This window comes from Furipterus horrens, unplaced genomic scaffold (genome assembly GCF_987537825.1).
Source record: "Furipterus horrens unplaced genomic scaffold, mFurHor1.1.pri manual_scaffold_7, whole genome shotgun sequence".
Classification (NCBI taxonomy): domain Eukaryota; kingdom Metazoa; phylum Chordata; class Mammalia; order Chiroptera; family Furipteridae; genus Furipterus; species Furipterus horrens.
Genome location: NW_028327177.1, coordinates 74,062,055 through 74,081,366, shown reverse-complemented (window position 1 = coordinate 74,081,366; position 19,312 = coordinate 74,062,055). Strand labels below are relative to the sequence as shown.

Genomic DNA, 19,312 nt, shown 5'->3' with positions numbered 1-19,312 from the left:
TCCTAGATGTCTAAGTGCCAGCAGTATTGGACTGTTTAAATTATTAGAAGCTAAGAATATGAAGTATTTGTCAAATATTCAATAATTTTTTAAAGATATTTGGTAATAATTTATATAGTTGGTAATTTCAAAATAAAAGCTGACTTGTAAAAGCCTCCTATCCCCAACCCACCTCTAGCATGCATACCTCATATCCCATTTTCTTTTAGACTATTGTCTCAACCTTTAATGAGCATACATATTCCTTGAAGATCTCACTGGGAGGCAGATTTTGATGCAGCAAGTCTGTGATGGGGTCTGGAGTCTACACTTATAACAAACTACAAATGGAGCTGATGCTGGGTTTTGGACCACCCTTTAATTAACAAGATGACCCAATGTGTAGTGAGGACAATTTCTGGCCTAATGATTGGCTTTATAAATTCAGGCTGTATGCTTAGTGAAATAAGCCAGGCAAAGAAAGAAAAATACCATATGGTATCAGCTAATACAAGAAACTAAAGAACAACATAAACAAATGAACTAAATAGAACAAGGAGCAGAATAAGAGTCAATAGGGGGGAAGGGAGAGGGAGAGAAGGAGGATAAGTAAGGGAAGGGTCTAGTCAAGGAACGTGTATGAATGACTCATGGACATGGACAACGGGGAGGGATATGATTGTGGGAGAAGGGGTGGGCTGGGTTGGGGGGAGCAATGGGGAAAAATTGGGACAACTGTAATTGAAAAACCAAAAAAATTAAAAAGAAAAAATTCAGGCTGTAATGTTTTGGACTCAATCATAGCAACCAAAAATTATCACAAAGTACTTCTTGGAAGAAAAGAATGTTTTAGGTAAGTGGGGGCTTAAAGTATACTAACTTGGCAGTGTTTCCATTTGTCTGCCAGTGACACCTTTGATACATTATAGTAGTGACTTTTATCTGCAATGCAGCAAGAATTTTTAAAACATGCAATACTTGACTCTTTTAAGTCAGGAGCACAGACCTTATTTTCCCTTATACTGTCCAATAAAAAAATGACAACAGCCAACACAGTAGTTGACTGATATGAATGCCCCATCTTGAACCATAAATGTTAAGGTCGTATAAGAGTTGCATCTTATTGTTCATGTTGCATAACATTGCATCTGATTGGTTCTTAGTACCAGAAATTCTTAAATATAAGAATAGGCACCTAATATTTTTAAAAGTCCCTCTGGAGCAAAAAGGATAGATAATTACTATTAACTTCTCTTGTAAACCAATCAAAATTATACCTAATTTCTATCAGACTAGCAAAAAATATATATTTTTGGTGTGCTGCAGATTTTGGTAATTAGTTTGTATGTGCCATGAGATGAAAAGGGTTGAAAATCGCTGCATTACAGTATAAGTCAGAACACCCAAGTTCTTGTAACTAAAAAATAGTTAACATAGCTTGAGACTCTCCTCCAGTTAATGCAAGTCCAGAAAATTCAAGCCAGTACACAGCAAAAAGTTATAAATCTTTAATGGTAAACTGTCCATATAAATTACTTGTAAACCTGCTTTAAGCTATCCCATCTTCTCTTTCAACAAATAAATGCTTTTTCTTCCATCTTACTGCTAAACAGCGTGTAACACCCAGGGCCCCTCCCTTTAAAAATCGAACAAAATTATCTCCAACTAAAGGACCCAATGCAAAAAGATGGGCTTCTTTAACACATTCATAGGTATATGCATCTATTTCCACAGGATTACGCTTACAAGTGATTGGCTGACTTGAATTATGGCCCAGGTAACAGCCTTGCTCCTTCAGAAAAGAGAGATTAGGATGAGAACCTATCAATACTGCTGCTGCAGAAAGTTTAAATATTTTCTTCAACCCAGAGACATTCTGAAGGATGCATTTCATATTTGACGTAAAGGAGAGCACACGGTGCTCAGGAAAACTGGTGTAATTGGATAAAAGACTTGAGTCTGCAGAATACAACTGAGTACACATCATATGATAGACCTTATGGTATTCTGGATATAGCTTTTTAGGAAGCTGTTTGAAAATTAAACTTGGATCAGTAACTCGTCTGCGAAATACATGAATCACAGGGATGTTACTGTTGTAAGCACACAGTACTGCATCAGCTGCAGTAAGCCCAGAACCTACAATTAACACTGGGTCCACTTTGCCACACAACTTAACTTTGCTTACAGCTGCTCCAAATTCAGGCATTGAATGAAACACAAAAGGAAAATCTTCCCCTTCAATCTCCAGATGGGCAGGAGAATCCAATGTTCCAGTTGCCAGAGCCACGTTCTCAGCAAAGAGGCAGAAGGGAACATGGGAACCATCCCCTATTTGCTGATAACCCCGGATCTCCCAGTTTCTCTTGATCAACTTGGAGTTCTCTCTTTGTAAATGCTGTGCTGAAATAGCTCGGTCATGACCACCACTGTCGTCCTGATCTCTGTAGAGTCTTGACACGGAGGTAATGTAAACATTCTCTCTGAAATTCTTCTCAAGACCCATGACTTTTACATAGTGTTTATAGTAGTGAGCTACTTCCTCCGGCATAACTCGATCCCCTTTTAGGTTTCTGGAAAAGGAAAACAAAAATATCCTATGAGAACAGTAATTTAGTTTCCATGATTATTACTTCTCCAGCTAGTAAGCTATTACACATCTTTTTAATTCCTCTAAACCGTCCTAGCTATAAATTATCCTAATACCTTACAAAAAAACTTTTTAGTTAAAAAGAGGAAGCCCTGTGAGGGTAGAGACTATTTAATGCATGTCTGTTTCCCCAATGTCTTGCATAGTATCTTTTCAGATCAAGTTGCTTTTATCAATAAACTTTTATTAAATAAATGAAGGGATTAAAATGTGGACGTATGAAAACAAGACTTTTACAGTCTATGTCACAATTGTAATCTAAATAATTCAGTCTATAACTATAGTATTCAGTCTATGATCTATAAGTAAGTGATTTTCAATCAGTGTGCTGTAAGAATTTTTAAAACATGCAATACCTGACTAGTCAGGGGCACTGACCCTTTCCTCCCTTAGACTGTCAAATAAAAAAATGAAAACAGCCAACACAACAATACCCATTTGGTGTGAATGAATCAAAATTATACCTATTTTTCTTGTCAGATTGGCAAAAAAAAATTTTATGTGTGCTGCAGAATTTTAGTAATTAGTTTATGTGTACCATGAGATGAAAAAGGTTGAAAATCACTGTTTTAAGTATAGACTAAATTACTTAGACTGCAATTGTTGAGATATTACAGGTCTAATTGTAATATATATAAATACATATATATAAAGATAATGTATACCACCCTGACACAATTTTTAGTAAGCTGTTTCCTATTTTCCTAAGGACCAAAAATAAGATCAGTCTCTTGTGAACAAAATCATCTTGTCTAGTAAATAATATATGAGATTTGTGTTTTCCTACTCAGATATATAAATAAAATATCTTTATGAAAAAACAGTGCATTAGTGTGTCTTTCATTTTTCAGTTGAAATTTAAAGCAATGGGCATTAACGCCCCTAAACACTGTGCACCAAAGATAAGTATCAGGAAAAACAAATCACTTCAAGTTTAAGACTGAGAATGTATTAACTTTCAATTTTTACAGAAACCCTATATAATAGTTACTACTACTATTATCTCTACTTTACAGATTAGGAAATCGACAACTAGTTTAAGTTATGTGACTAGGGTCACCACATTAGAAGTTATGGAGTCAATCTCTAGAGATCTAGGAGTCTTCCTTCTCTTCACAGTATACAAAGGTAGGAACTAAAGGTGATATTTATCATAAGATTCATTCTTACATATTAATTCTATACACAATATCCCCACCTGAGAAGGACACACACTCTGTACATAAGTCATGAAGCTTTCCTTTCTTTTACCCACCCACATCACAAAGGGAAGAATGTCAAGCAGTTTCACTTTCAGACTTGGGAAAATCAGGAACTTGTACATCTTGCCTGATTTTGCAACTTCGTTATTTCAAACCCACATACAATTCTTTTTTAAAAAACCCAAAAGAAATATGAGAGGTTTAATCCTGTGCTGGTGTAAATTTGCTCTCCTTAAATCTTGTCAAATTAAGGATAATTTCTGTGGATTAAAATGGTTTCTATCTAGCTGGAAGTCAAGCATTCAAAGTTACAGACCTGTTCTATCAAAGGTTTAGTAACTTCCTGCTTTCATTTACTGTTTGGTGAGCAAATTGGATAGAGTAGATTTTCTGTATTAGTAATTTCTATCTAATACTTACTATCCTTAAAAATTACAGAACTTTATAAATCTTTTTAAATTTTGGGTTCTTTCCTCCAAAATAAATAAACTTATATTCTTTCAAGTAATACAAGACTTCTTCTCACTCAGACTTTCTTATTAAATATTTAACTCTATACCCAAGTAGCCAATCACACCATAAATGTTCATTTATAACAGTATACACTCTTCTAGTCTGAAATTTAAACACTTTAGGAATTTATAGATCCACTCATAAAAATAAGTAAGTGTGGAAAGGATACATGGCTGAATGAGAGTAACTAAACACAGTGGTTGAACAGGATGGGATAAATCCATGATTAGCAGAGAAATCAGGAATCCAATCTACAGACAAGCCTTTCTGTACCTGTGTGCGCAGTCTATAACACCTCTAAGTAAAAATTTAACTCATAATCATTGCTGTAAAGAGGCTTTTTATTTGAGAGACACAGACATTTTTATTATTCACCTAAGACAGGATCACAAATATTTTGAAATTTGCTGACACACTCTTCCCATTGTACACCAAAGAATTTTAATAGTTGGATCTTTACCTTCGTTTCCTAGTTACCCAATCTTTAAATTTAAGTCCTGGTAGCTCCATCCAATTTCCAAAGCTGATTGTCAACATGGAGCCTTCCATACTCTATTTGAATAAAAAGTGTACAATCAAAAAACACATTTAAGCAGTAACATGTTTTTTTGTTTGTTTGTTTTTAAACCAAAGCCATCTATGTAAGAGTCTGGGTAAGGAGCACTCAAAGTGAGTCCTAAATGGCTGTGTAGATTACCTCTCAAAGTTTATTCTAATAAACTTTCAAAAAATACTTTCATCATTTGGTAGTATCGTCTTCTTTCTTTCGTATAGTTACACATTTACAAAATAAATTTAGAATATTACCCAATGCCTAAATAATGGTCATAGCTTTGGCCTATAATCAGCATGATAATTCAGATATAATATCATGTTAGAAAAATAAGTCAGTATTTTCACTTTTTAAACAAAAGGAAAAGTTCATTAATTTCCACACTTTAGATATCTTTTCATTTTAATATTAATAGATTTTTCTTTTTTAATGAGCAGCACAACAGCCTTCTCCACCGCCCACCCCCATCAATTGTAATTGTGAAGTCTAAGCTGGTTTGGATATAGCAGCAGCTTTCTAGAACTAGGAAAAGCAGCAGTGGTTGCCTGATTAAGAACAGATTCACTACTAAATGCTACCTTTAAGGAAGAGAGCTCTTCAAGCTCCCATGTCCTGCTTGCTTCTGCTTTCCTCAGTACAAAGCTAGAAAAGCCCAAGGGCAAACAGCACCTGTCCCAATAACTTCAATCTCTTTCAACCAACTCTTTCAGGCTGTGGCTTCTTTTCTCAACTCTCTTGCCCTGTGTCTATACAGCCCAGTATTGGGAATGGGACTTATTATTATTGACCAACATTTATAGAACGCTTACTGTCTGCTAGGCCTTATGAAGTCTATTATTTGTGACGTAGATCACCATAGGGAGAGAATGCAGCAAGCTGCCACTGATTTGAGGCTGGCTGGGCCCGGGATTAGGATCAGAACTGAGATGGGAAATTGGGATCATCAGAAGGGGAACTGTTGAGAATATTATATATCTGATATTATGTGAAGCCACATTATCATCTCATTGGAACTCAAAACCCTTAAAGCACTCATATTCCACTTTCTGTCAACAGTCTCTTGACTTTATTCCCACTGCACTAGTTCTTCCAGTTGGTTGCTAGCCCTAGTCCCTTTATCGCTTCATTTTTCTCCCAATTGGCTTTTCTTTTTTCCCTCATATCCTGAGTGCCTGCTGTCATGGAGTCGAAGTATATTAAGGGATGCAAACCTGAAAAGTACTGTAGGAGCACAGAGAAAAAGAAAATTTCTTAAAGGACACAACTTTGAGGAGTGCAATATTAGAAGGGAGACTATTCCAGGCAGAACAAACAAGTTATGTTAATAAAAAGTTTAGCCTCATGCAGAAAAGTATTAACAGGTTTGGGTTTTGTTAGCCCTGCATATTACTAAGAAAAGTCTGTGTTCAGAACTAACCCCTGGCCACCTCCTAGGAGATACCCTCTGACCCTTGGAATATTCTACCTGATGAGAGAGTTTTTTCTGCATGCCAGAAGCCATGGGTCATGATGTATCAGTGTGACCATGCACAAGTGATTTATGTTGAACACTGCTGTTTGCTCTGGGAAGCAGGGATCAGTCGCAGAGGCCAGTCTCATGGGTGCTGCTGGCCTACATGACTGGGGTGACCCTCCCGAAAATCCCTGGACACAAATGCATCGATAAGCATCCCTAATTGGCTGTCACAGCTTTTAGACATATAACACTGCACTAATACAGTATTCCCTCACTTATCGCAGGTATTATGTTCTAGACCCCCCACCCCCGCGAAGTAGGAACCTTACATTTATTCTACACTCTTAAACCTACGTAACTTTAACAACATATGTTTACAGTACTGCAAAATCCCACAATATAGCAAAAAATCCACAATAAATAATTAAATATAATATTTTTTAAATTCCCGCAATACAGTGAGGCCACGATAAGTGAACCGCGGTATATCCAATTGAAGTTTGTACTCAAGATTTGATATTCAATGTTAAAATCCCTATAAAGTCTATAGTTCCCAACAGCAAATTTTTCAAACATTTGTGCAACAAATGAGCACTTTCTACATACTAGATACTATACTGACTGCTAAGGACACAAAGTGAACAATAATTGTTAATTGCTGCCCCCTAATGAAATGCAGTGAATCTTAATGTTATCAATTCTCTGTTAAACTTCTGTTATGGACTAAACTTTTATCATCTCCCAATTCCAGGGAAAGCCCTAATCCACAGTGTGATGGTATTTGGAGGTGAGGCCCTTTGGAGGCTATTAAGCCCAAGATGCAATCACTTGAGCGTGGGGCCTTCATGACAGGATTAGTGGCTTTATAAGAGGAGGAAGACAGAGATCATGCTCTCTCTGCTAAGTGAGGACACAGCAAGAAAGCAGCTTCTGCAAGCCAGGAAGAGAGCCCTCACCATGAACTCAATACACCAGCACCTTGATCCTGAACACCGCAGCTTCCAAACTGTGAGAAATAAGTATCTGTTGTTTAAGTCACTTGGTATATGGTAGTTTATTATAGCTGCCCAAGTAGAGTAATATAATTTCATTCTTTTACAATACATTTCTCATTTAAGATCTTGAAAATGTAGAATGGATACTGGTGTAAAATACTGTGTGACATTTTATTCTAAAATAAATAAATTAAAACATTTTTACTATGCAGAATATTAATGTATTTTCTATATAATTATAAAATAGTATAGAGAAATGCTTATTCTAAGACTATCAGTAATCAAATTTGACTTAACGTCTACTAGTAATTAACCACATTTAATTAACAGGATTAAAATTCCAGATAAAAATACAGTGTAACATTATGTCATGTTTAAGAATCAAAATGGCCTTATTAAGATATATATAATAACTCACATACAGGAGAATGCTAAGAAAAGTATACTTACATGCCAAGCTCCACCTGGTGGACCTTTACCAAGTACTAAGTGAGGGATATAATGATGTTGTTCTAATTTCCAATGCAAAACGGATGGATAGTCATACCCAAAGTCAGCATCTGGATGAAGGAGTGTGTCAAAAAGTACTGCAACTGGATTGGATGAGCGACCCTCAAGACCCTCAGACAAGTATTCTAAGTCCTGAATGAAATTTTTTTTTAAAGAAAGAAAAAGGCAGATAAGAGTTTGAAACAAACAAACAAACATAACTAATGCTATCATGAAGTGCAGGCTATTACTCTAATCCAGCACTTCCCAGATAGTGTGCTATAGGACACTGATGTTCCTTGAGATATTAATAGATTCTTTGATCAAATAAATACAAAGAAGGTTGGGTTTCACCATATCTAATCAGATCCTTTTGCTGTAAAACTACAAGATGGTTTTAATATGCCAATATGCCTTAATATATCTACAGTGACAACGCTTTCCAAAGTTATTTGAGCACAGAGTACCTATTAAAACTTTATCAGGAAATTATCTGGGAAATTATGCTCTTATCAAGTCAGGAAAATACACAGAAGTAACTCAGCAGAATGTATTTATAAATCTAAAATAAAAATGATAGAAAGTATTATAAGGATTTTCTATTAAGAAACACAATGATTATATAAGTAGAACTAATCTTGTTTCAGTATAAAAAAATTTAAAACATTGACAAAAATATAATACCTGATCTACAATGGAAAGATGTCTTGCTTCTTGTAATTTACTATGTAAGATTGTATTTGGATGTATTGCTTCTGATGATAAATATGGTCTGTAGCCTGATAACATATAAGAAAGGCAGATCCCTGAGGGTCCATTTCCTATTTCAAAAAAAAAAAAAAAAAAAAGGAAACAAAAAAGGTGAAGAGGCTGTATTATGCATTAATACTCCTATTCCTTGGCTTTTCTCCCTCACCAATTCTGCCTTTTTTTTCCTTTTTCTTTGTCTCCCCATCTTTGTGACTCTTCTTGTTTGTTTCTGCTTCTTAGAATGATCTGCTTTGACTTCCTGTCTTTGTGTTGTGACCTTATGTGGTAAGAGACCTGTGGGATTCAGTGTTGCAGCTTCCTTGATATATACTTGATGCTCTTGGGATGCCCTTTATACCATTTATTTGGGCTGTCTGGTTGTACTTGGGTTTTGGTTGTTGTTGTGTTACTCTTTGGTGGGTCCTTCCCTCCAGCTAGCTGACTCCAATTCTGCCTTTTCTGAACTCTGAAAACCAAGTATTCACAAGATTTAACTTTTCTCTTCACTCCTGATTTTCCTGGGGGGGGGGGGGTCTCATCTACTCAAAGCTTCAACTCTTTATTAGATCTCTAGGCAACCTCTTCCCTCAATATATACCCCACATTTCCATATGCCACTACTTTACTCCACCTGATAGACACACTAATAACTTAATCAAAATGTGTTCAAAAGCAAAGTCATGAGTTCCTTCATTTAGGTACCCTCTCCTTCTAAACAAGATTCCTTCAATATATGGCACTAGCAAAAACCTAAGTTAATCAGGTTCTGGTTCTAAACCTATTTTGTTATTTATGTCTGTTCAATTCTCTTTGCTACTCTCACTCAGAAGACATTTTTCCTTCTTAGATTTACCTACTCCAAAATCATTTCACATTCAAATGAATTTTGCTAACACATGGTCTTCAGCATGTTACTCACCCTATTCTAAGGGCCTTAAGTTCTTGTTTCTGACTACCCAGTGTTCTCTATATTCTAGTCTCAACCATCTTTCCAGTCCCATCTCTTAATACTGCCTTCCTATATTTTTCTATGCTTTAACTAAAACCAAACTAGATTTTTCATTGAGCAACTTCAGTTTCTATAGCTCCTTTCCTCTGGGATGTCACTTCTCTATTATCTACATCCATCAAAAATTTAATCCTAGGAGGACAAATGCTAGCCATAAGGAAAAATATTGTTCTTTGCCTAGTATTTTGTCCCAAATAAGCTCAAAGATGTAAATATGAAAAGTAAAATCATAAGAACGTTAATAAAGTGGGTAATATTTACATTTATAATGCTGGAGCATGACACAAAACTCAAAAGATAGCCCTGACTGGTATGGCTCAATGGGTTGGGTGTCATGCCACAAACAGAAAAGTCAAAAGTTTGATTCATGGTCAGGACACATGCCTGGGTTTTGGGCCAGGTCCCTGGTTAGGGGCATGTGAGAGGCAACCAATCCATGTTTCTCTCATGCATTGATGCTTCTCTCCCTGTCAGTCTCCCTCCCTTCCCCTCTCTCTAAAAATAAATTTAAAAAATATTTTTAAAAAACCCTCAAAAGACAGAGTAAAATAAACTTTTTGCCTTCATAAAAGTTATCAACCAATAATAAGTAGTGGGAGTTAAGATCTGAGGCAAAGAGCTAATTTCCTTGAATCAGAGAGAGACAAAACTACAGAAGAAAAATCACAATATCAACAGATACAGAAAAAGCATCTGACAAAATCCAATACCTACTCATGATAAAAGAAAAAAAATCTCTCAGAAAACTACAAATAGAGGAGAACTTCCTCAGCTTGAAAGAGGGTACCTAGAAAAAGCCTACAACTAACATCATCTTAATGGAGAAAAACTAAATTCTTTCCCTTTAAGATCAAGAAAAAGACAAGGATGTCTCTTTATACCATTCCTACTCAACACATATCTTGATGGAAGTCTTGGATAATCCTATAAAGATACGAAAAGGAAATAAAAGGTATACATATTGAGGAAGAAAAAAATAAAACTGTCTTTGTTCATATGCCATGATTATCTATACTGACAAAAAACAGACAGACAAACAAAAATGTCTTGGTACTAACAGGCAATTATGGCAAGGTTGCAAGATACAAGGTTAATATACAGAGGACAATTGCTTTCCTATATATCAGCAATGAACAAGTGGAACTTGAAATGCAATTCACAACACTATATTTGCACAAAAGAGAAAAATATTTTGGTATAAATCTAACAAAATACATGTTAAGATCTATATGAGGAAAACCACAAAACTCTAATAAAAGAACTCAAAGCATATCTAAGTAGATGGACAGACATTTCATGTCTGTGGATAGGAAGACTCAATCTTGTTAAGATGTCAGTTCTTCCCAAAATGATTTGCAGATTTAATTAATCAAAATCAAAATCCCAGCAAGTTACTTTGTGGATATTGGTAAACTAATTCTACAGTTTAAATGGAAACATGGAACCAGAATAGCCCATGCAATACAGAACAAAATAAAGACTGACACCATCCAACTTCAAGTCTTATTATAAAACTACAGTCAATAAGACTGTGGAAATAGTGAAAGGACAAATCAATGGAACAGAATAGAGAACCCAGAAATAGATCCTCACAAGTATAGTCAAGTTATTTTTGCCAAAGACAAACAAACAAAAAGGCAAAGGCAATCCAATGGAGATAAGTCTTTTCAATACATGGTACTGGAACGAGTATACATCCACATGCCAAAATATAAATCTAAACACTAACCTTAAATCTTTTACAAAAATTAACTCAGAACATAGACCTAGATATAAGACATAAAATTACAGAACTTCTAGAAAATAGCATAGAAGAGAAAATGTAGGTAATCTTCAGTTTGGTAATGAGTTTTTAGATGTAACACCAAAAGCAGGATCCATGAAAGAAAAAAACTGATAAGCAAGACTGCATTAAAATTTAAAATTTTCTGCTCTGCAAAAACATTGTTAAAGAGAATGAAAAGACAAGTCACAGGCTTGGAGAAAATATTTGCAAAACATGTATTTGAAAACTCTCAAATCTCATCCATAAGAAAACTAACAACCCATCAATTAACAAGTAGGCAAAAGATCTGGACACTTCAAAGATACGCAGATGGCAAATAAGCATCTGAAAAGATGCTCAACCTCTTACAGCTTTACAGAACTGCAAATTAAAACAATTATAACCCATTACACACCCACAAAATGCCTAAAATCCGAAACACTGACAACACCGAATGCTGAAAAGACTGAGGAACAACTGAACTCTCATTTATACCTACTGGGAATGCAAAAGGGTATAGTCACTTTGAAAGACAGCTTCACGGTTTATTAAAAAACTAAACATTGTCTTACCAGATGATCCAGCAATCACATTTATCCAAATGAGTTGAAAACAACGGCCATGCCAAAATCTCTGTGTTTAGCAGCTTTACTTATAATTGTCAAAAACTGGATTGCAACCAAGATGTCATTCAATTAATGAATGGATATATAAATTGTGAAGCACCCATACTATATAAAAACCAATACTTACATTAAGGAATTTAGCTCTTTATCTATGCTCAAGGCTGGTGGCACTACTGCCAACAGTAATGGCCCTACATACATTAGTTGCACTCATTCGCCAGCTGAGGCCAAATAGGAATCCTATTTGGAGTAGTGAGGTAGGCAGATAAAGATGAAGGTGATTTTTGCTTTCCTGACTCTTCCACAGCCAAGATAAAAACAAGAAGCTAGGGCTCCTTTATTTACTCCAAGATATCAAGAACAAAAAACTAGGGTGGACATAAGTTGGAAAATGCTACACATTACCATGTGTCTTCAAGATACCCTGGATGAGAACCAGTGTAAAAACCCCTCTCTATCCTCTCCCTGAGAGGGGAATCTAGTATAGAACTCCCTCTCTCCTTCCCTCACTCCCTTCACTGAATATCCTACGTGCCAGTCAGGAGTGTGCTTTTCTCTTTCCCACTTACTTTGAAACAAAATAAAGGTTGTCATCATTACCAGGACCCTGTCATATAATCAACACAACTAATAATATTTTAAAATAATAGAGTAATATAAATTCTTAACGAATGAATGCTGCATTCTAACACAGGATCTAATATGAGATAAATCAATTACTCTCTCCAAAGATTTAGTTATTGGTTGTTTTAAGATATCAAACCTAATAATACTTTTAAATATAATCCTAAGAACTTGCAACTATGTAACAGTCAATTTATAAAAATAGTAAAACTCATAACTATACTTTTAAGAGATAAAATGTAATAACTTACCGATTACTACAACAGGCAAAGTCACTGATGAATCTTCAAGCAAAGAAGTTTCTTCAACTAATGGCATCGCTTTAACTTCTTGTCCTAAATTATCACCAAAATATTGCACTAAGGAATTATAAATCTCTCCTTCGGTTTCAGTGTCACCATAGTTTCTTTTTTTAAAAAATTAACATGAGGGGAAAAAAACAAGATATACAGTCAATATCACCATTATAAAAATCTATCTTTATTCAGATTTTATTTAAGCTGAAAAATATTCAATAGTTTCATAAAAGGAGAAAATCCTCCTGATTAATGTTTTCAAATTAGTAGCTTAGCTACATGTCAACTTACACCACTTTGAATGTCAGAAATCCTAAAGAGCAGCTAATGTCTTTATAGTACTTCATAGGCAAGTCCTACATAAGAAACTATTTTTAATGACCAAGGACACGGGACTGTATGAAGATTTTTAATTTTCTAAGATCTCCTAGGAATGGGCAGTTTCTCTTCTACTTTTCTCTCATTAATAGAAAGTACATTGGAGGTACTATATTTAAAACAAAGGTCACACATAATATTTTAAGGAAAAGTTACTGTACTTACACATATTATAAATTATGCATTTTGGTAAAAGTAATTAAGTTTACACATTTCATTAACTCTCAGAGATAGTGAAATATGGAAAGATCTTGATGCAATCTACTTTCTTTTCCAATTGCCTTCCTAGAAACTGGCTTTATCATTATGACATGCTCATACAATAAATGTACTACTGTTAAACATCTTTTCATGTGCTTATTGGCCATTTATGTATTGTTTTTGGAGAAGTAGTCAAATTCTTTGTTCACTATCAAATTAGTTGTCTTTTGATTGTTGAGCTTTAAAAATCCTTTATAAACCAAAGAACTTACATGCACAATCCATGGACATGAACTAAGCGGATTGCTGTAGGGAAGGGGAGTAACAGGCAGAGGGGAGCAAAGGGAAAAGAAATAGGGAAAATTTCAATACGATATATTTTTAAAAAAATTTTTTAAATCCTTTATATATTCTGGACACAAGTCCACTTTCAGGTATGATTTTCAAAAATGTTCTTCCTTTCTGTGGGTTGCCTATTCACTTTCTTTGTTGTCCTTTTAATCGAAGTTTTAAATTTTTATACAGTCCAATTTATTTTTTCTTTCGTTGCTGTGCTTCTAGTGTCATATCTAACAAATTAATACCTGATCCAAGGTCACAAAAATTTACTCCAGTGCTTTCTTCTACAAGTTTTATAGTTCTAGTTCTTAATTTAGGTTTTTCATTCATTTTGAATTAGTTTTTGTATTTGTTGTATGGCAGGAGTACAACCTCATTATTTCACCTGTGGGTATCTGTTGTGGTACCAGTTGTAGAAGAGACTGTTATTTCTCCTTTGTCTCACAATACCATGGGAAAACAAATGACCATACGGATAAGGATTTATTTCTGGACTCTCCATTGTATTCCATTGATTATATCTTTATCTTTATGCCAGACCCACACTATTAATTTGTTTCTTTGTAGTAAAATCTGAATTCTAGAAGTGGGAAGCCTCCAACTTTTTGTTTATCAAGACTGTCTTGGCTATTCTGGGTTCTGTACAATTCCATATGCTTTTCTGAAAAAAAGAAAAAGGGCAGCTAGGATTTTGATAGGATTGCACTGACTTGGTAGATCAATTGAGAAATATTGCCACCTTAAGTACAGTGTGGGGCAAAAGTAGGCTTACAGTTGTTCATTTTTAATAATACAATTAATAATAAATAATACAATAAACTGTTTTGTATACAACTGTAAACCCACTTTTTCCTCACACTGTATATTAATACTTTCAATCTATACTGCACAGGATTCCTTTTCATTTACTTAGACCTTTAATTATTATCAGTGACGTTTCGTAGCTGTAAGTATACATTTCTTTTGTTAAAATTATTCCTATTTAATTCTTTCTGATGCCAGTATGAATGAAATTAGTTGCTCATAGAGGGTCTTCCCTTCAGTGTATAAAAACTGCTACACCTGTGAAACGCAATAGAGGTATGCTTGTGTGCTTCTTTAAACAAGTTCGGACATGAATAATAAATACTGTGATTTTGAAGAAACAAGCATAAACAATATTTCTAGATATGTGCAACAACTCTAATTATATAAAAATATTTGTGATTTCTAGTGGTGTCAAAATCACAAATATTACTGTGACTTGTTGCATCTATTCATAATTGAATATTAGTTTGGCTATTAAAATTTAGTGAAAATACTGCTGTACCTTTAGCATCCAATTTCATGGGCTAGTTAAATTCTATGAAATCCAACTTAAGAACTCTTGATGAGAGTTTCGTATTTGCCAAAAGAAAAGAAAAGAAAAAAGAAAAAGGAGTTTTCACATCATTATTATGGTACATTGGTACATGGAAGGCAAGGTTCTCCTAGGTCTTTCCCTGAATAAGCGACTGGAACTAGACCCAGAACATTCGCTCTTGTTTTTAAGTGCGGCCCTCGTCACCCTGACATCTGTCCTCAAGAGTCCAGACTTGCACCTTTTTTCAAATTTCTATCGTATCTATGATTTCGGGTGACGAACGTCTTAGCTAGAACCTACTGTAAACATCATCACACTGAAAACTTAGTTCCCTACCGCCTTCCACTCAATAACTTAGCTTAAGGCTTTTTAAAGAAATAAAAAAATCTTAAGGCGGGGAGAGGGCGATTCGCGACCCTTCCCTCAAACTTCGCAGTTGAGTAGCCGTCTGGCTCTGGCCTACGGGACTCGAGAGTGTGACTGGCGTGGCACGGCGACTGCGGAGGAGTGGGAAAGAGGACAAGGCATCCGGGAGCCCGCCCATCCTCGCCCCGCCCGCCCCACGCAATCCGGCGGGCCTGCCCGGCAGGTACGTCCTCTCTCCCTGCGTCCATCCCTCCGTTCCTCCGCGACCCTCCCCGGCGGGGAAGTCACCTGATATGCTCTGCCACAGAGCAGCGGCAGCACCACACCGGCATTGAGCGCGGGCCCCACCGCCGGCTCCGCTAGCAGAGCCGCCAGGCGCGAACGAAGGTCGTAACGCCCGGAAGCCGCGGATGAGTGACCAGTGGGGCTGGGCGTCGGGTGGACCAGACGCAGCTTCCGCTCCCGCCGCGCGGACTCGACGCTGTAGGGACGCTCGGAACGCCGCGGTGGGCGGGGCGGCGCCTCCTCGCAGGTGCGGGGCCCCCGATTGGCGCAGCGGGCGTGATAGGCCAGGGGGCGGAGCCTACGACGGACTGAGTGTGGGCGTAGAACAGAGTCCGGACACAACTCCTACACCGCCCGGGCTCCGGCCCCGCCGCCTCGGCGCCGCCTCGGCACCGCCTCCCGACCGGGCGGTCCCTACGCTTGAGGGCGCGGCCGGAGGACTTCCGTGGCTAAGGGAACAGACCGCAGTGCCGCGTAGGACCGAGGGACCCGTTCCTACCCGTGGAGAGGATAGCCAGTCTTGAAGGCGGTGAGGGTGGGGGTTCGGGGAGGGGGCACCGGCGGGGCGGGTGTGCAGGCGACGGTGGTCGGGAAGAAGTCCCAGGCTTGTAATGGGCGCAGGGACCTGGGAGAACGGCTGACCGCGCACGTTCTCAGAGTTGGCTCTTCCCTCCCAAACTAGTTTTGTTTTCTCAGTTAGAATACAGATGCGTAAATTTCCCTTTTCAAATAGTTTCTTTTAAGTTTCTAAGTTTTGCTGACCTTTGCTATTGAACAAACTTGAAGTTAGCAGATGTTTCAGACTGCGGTGTTTAAACCTCTGGGACTTGGACCGCCCTAGTGCTGTAGTACGTGAGGCAGCGTACACACTCGTTTTAAAGGGTCTATGTTTTTCTCTGTATTATTGTCACTTGTCACATTCTTTCGATATAGATATTGTTTGAGAAGGTGAAGCTTGAACTTGCTATTCTGTTAAAATAAGCCTTTCAGAGGACCTAATAAAAATACCTGAAAATCTGTGCCAACACAGGGAATTCGAGAAACGTTCCGGTTCTGTTTTCACCTCCTTCCCCACCACAACAGTATTTTCGCACCCAACAGACACATCACAGCCGACTCCGGGTCATTGAACCAGTAGGGCCTATAGCATACAGGCCCCGAGTTCATGGAAGAGGGAACACAGGCCTTAAAGGAGAAGCTGATTTTCCACCAAAATAGGCCTCTTTGGGTATTGATCACTGGGGAACACATTTTTTGTTGAGTTAAATCTGACACTTGATTTTGACTAACTTTTGGCATCTGAATCCAAAAAATGACCTCAGTTTTTCTCTGTAATGTCAACTTTTTAAGGTACAGGCTACCCTCCTTTGGTCCCAATAATCATACAAAATGTTCATACAAAGGAAAATAATGAAAAAAATTACCTGAATAGACTCTTTATTTAGAGTTATTCTATTCATATAAAGGCTATATATTGTGACTGTAAGTCAAATTGTGTACAAGTAGTAAAGTTCTGCTACCAAACATACATACTAAGGTATTTAACCTTTCAAATGACAGGCTAGGAAATGCCAAAATCGGATACTTGAAACAGTCTCCAGTTGACAGAGCTTTAAGAAATTGCTTCATGAGAACCAGTTTTATGTGCACAGGTGGGAATATACTGTTCTTTCTGTCAACAAGTAGCTCATGTAGAATGTTTGGATCACCAGGTCTGAGGTCAGATCTTGGAGGCCAATTCAACTCCCCCCAATGCTTCTCACAAGCTCTGCTGTCCCACATACACAGAAAACAGGGATACTTGGTGTATCCGAGTTGCTGACCCAGAAGGAAGCAGACCATTTTAAGGTCAACACATATGATCCAATTGTGCTTGTGATATTGCAACAGATCAATGACTCTTTATGTCTTCATATTCTTCATGAAAGCAAACTGAATGGCCAACTGGGACTGTACCAGATAAATTGCTATTGTGGAGGAGGACATACTTCAAGCTCCACTTCGAGCTATTGATGAACAGTCACCATTCAGTTGCGTTATAGATTGAAATTCCCAATTCCTCCATTAAACCATGTATGTTAAGGCAATACACAAAGCCACCGTCACTTCGAAAGTACTGCACAAATGCACTTTCTCGATATAAAGTAGGATACCTTCGCTCCTTTTTCAACCAAGTTTTTCTCATGCAGTCTTTTTCTTAAGTATATTTTACTGATTATATTGTTACAATCCTTCCAATTTTTTCCCCTTTGCTCCCCTCTATTGACCCTGGCTGGTTTAGCTCAGTGGATTGAGCGTCGGCCTGCGAGCTAAGTGTCGCTGGTTCGATCTTCCAGTCAGGGTACATCAGAGAAGGAAAACTCTGACTCCAAAAAACCTCCGCTGCCTTGCGGCATACCTCTTCAGGGGAAAGGCTAAGGGAGTAAACCCCGACAGAAAATCCGGAGCCGGAGTCCCTAAGGCGGTTTGACGTTGTAGTCAACACCGGCAACTCCTGCGGCGCACCTGAAGCCAAGCTGTATTGACTCCGTCTTTCCCTTGGACCCTTCAGCTGCGAAGAGAGGGGGGGCCTGCTGCATGGGCAACAGCAGACCCTCCATATCACCCTGCCCAGGCTCTGTAGCTTCAGTAGAAGCTACACCATCGTCTCTCGAGACGGACGGATGCCGACGACGACGACGCTCCCCTCTACCCAGCCCGGCCTCTCCCCCAGCAATCCCCCCCAAGTCCATGCCCATGGGTCGTACATACAAGCTCTCCCGCTTCACCCTTTCATATATATTTTTTAATAAATAAATAGTTATTTTAACAATAAAAATTAACAATCCCTCCCTCTCAGACTTAAGACCCTTTATAATCTTATAAAGGACAATGGGCGACGGTCTCGAGCTCCTCTAGCTGCTTTGAGCTGGACATGGTCATCGTCCTACCTATCCTTGGGTCCAGAAATCCCTTACAAGAGTGGAGGTGTGGAGGGGAAGGTGGCCTTCCCACATGGGGAAGGATCGTGCAGACTCCAGGTCAGTTGGCTGTACCCGGACAACAGCATGCTTGATTTAACAGGCTGGCATCCTTGTTGTATTCTGGGGGCAACAGATTTGGCAACAGGGTTAAAAGACATCATTCAGTCCATAACCACTAGATGACAAAAGGCAGGGAATAATTTTTCAATGTCCCACATTAGGGAAAAAAAGGGCTTCTTTGGAGGAAGATGTGCCAGGTATATCTCACCTCTCCAAAACTCTTTTGCCCATTATACTTAGTTTGGGGTGAAGGAAATATTTTAGGTTTTGCCCCTCTCAAACAACTGGGCCCTTTCTGTCCAAGCCATAGGATAAAAAAGAGAAACCGGTTTTTTAAAGTGAAGCCCACAGACCACCCCATACTTCACCAACCCAGCCATTTAGTTCAGCCAAACCATTGACTCTGGAGGCAGCGATGCAAACAGGATTAAGTGAGGCCTATACGTACAGACAATCACTCAGGTAATGAGA

General features: G+C 37.9%; 1 protein-coding gene across 2 annotated transcripts; it reads right to left on the bottom strand.

Moving 5' to 3' along the window:
* Positions 1 to 1,472: 1,472 nt before the first annotated feature.
* Positions 1,473 to 16,022, bottom strand: OSGIN2 (oxidative stress induced growth inhibitor family member 2). 2 transcript variants are annotated; one of them, XM_090283814.1, is made up of 6 exons: positions 15,822 to 16,022; positions 12,863 to 13,017; positions 8,522 to 8,658; positions 7,799 to 7,990; positions 4,805 to 4,896; positions 1,473 to 2,552 (listed from the first exon to the last, which is right to left on the bottom strand). In XM_090283814.1, exons 1-6 carry the CDS (start codon positions 15,863 to 15,865, stop codon positions 1,529 to 1,531), a joined length of 1,644 nt encoding a protein of 547 aa, XP_090139940.1. In that variant the 5' UTR covers positions 15,866 to 16,022; the 3' UTR covers positions 1,473 to 1,528. The 2 variants fall into 2 exon arrangements, with proteins under 2 accessions (XP_090139940.1, XP_090139941.1); XM_090283815.1 differs by having other exon boundaries at positions 12,863 to 12,946; positions 15,822 to 16,021.
* Positions 16,023 to 19,312: the final 3,290 nt, after the last annotated feature.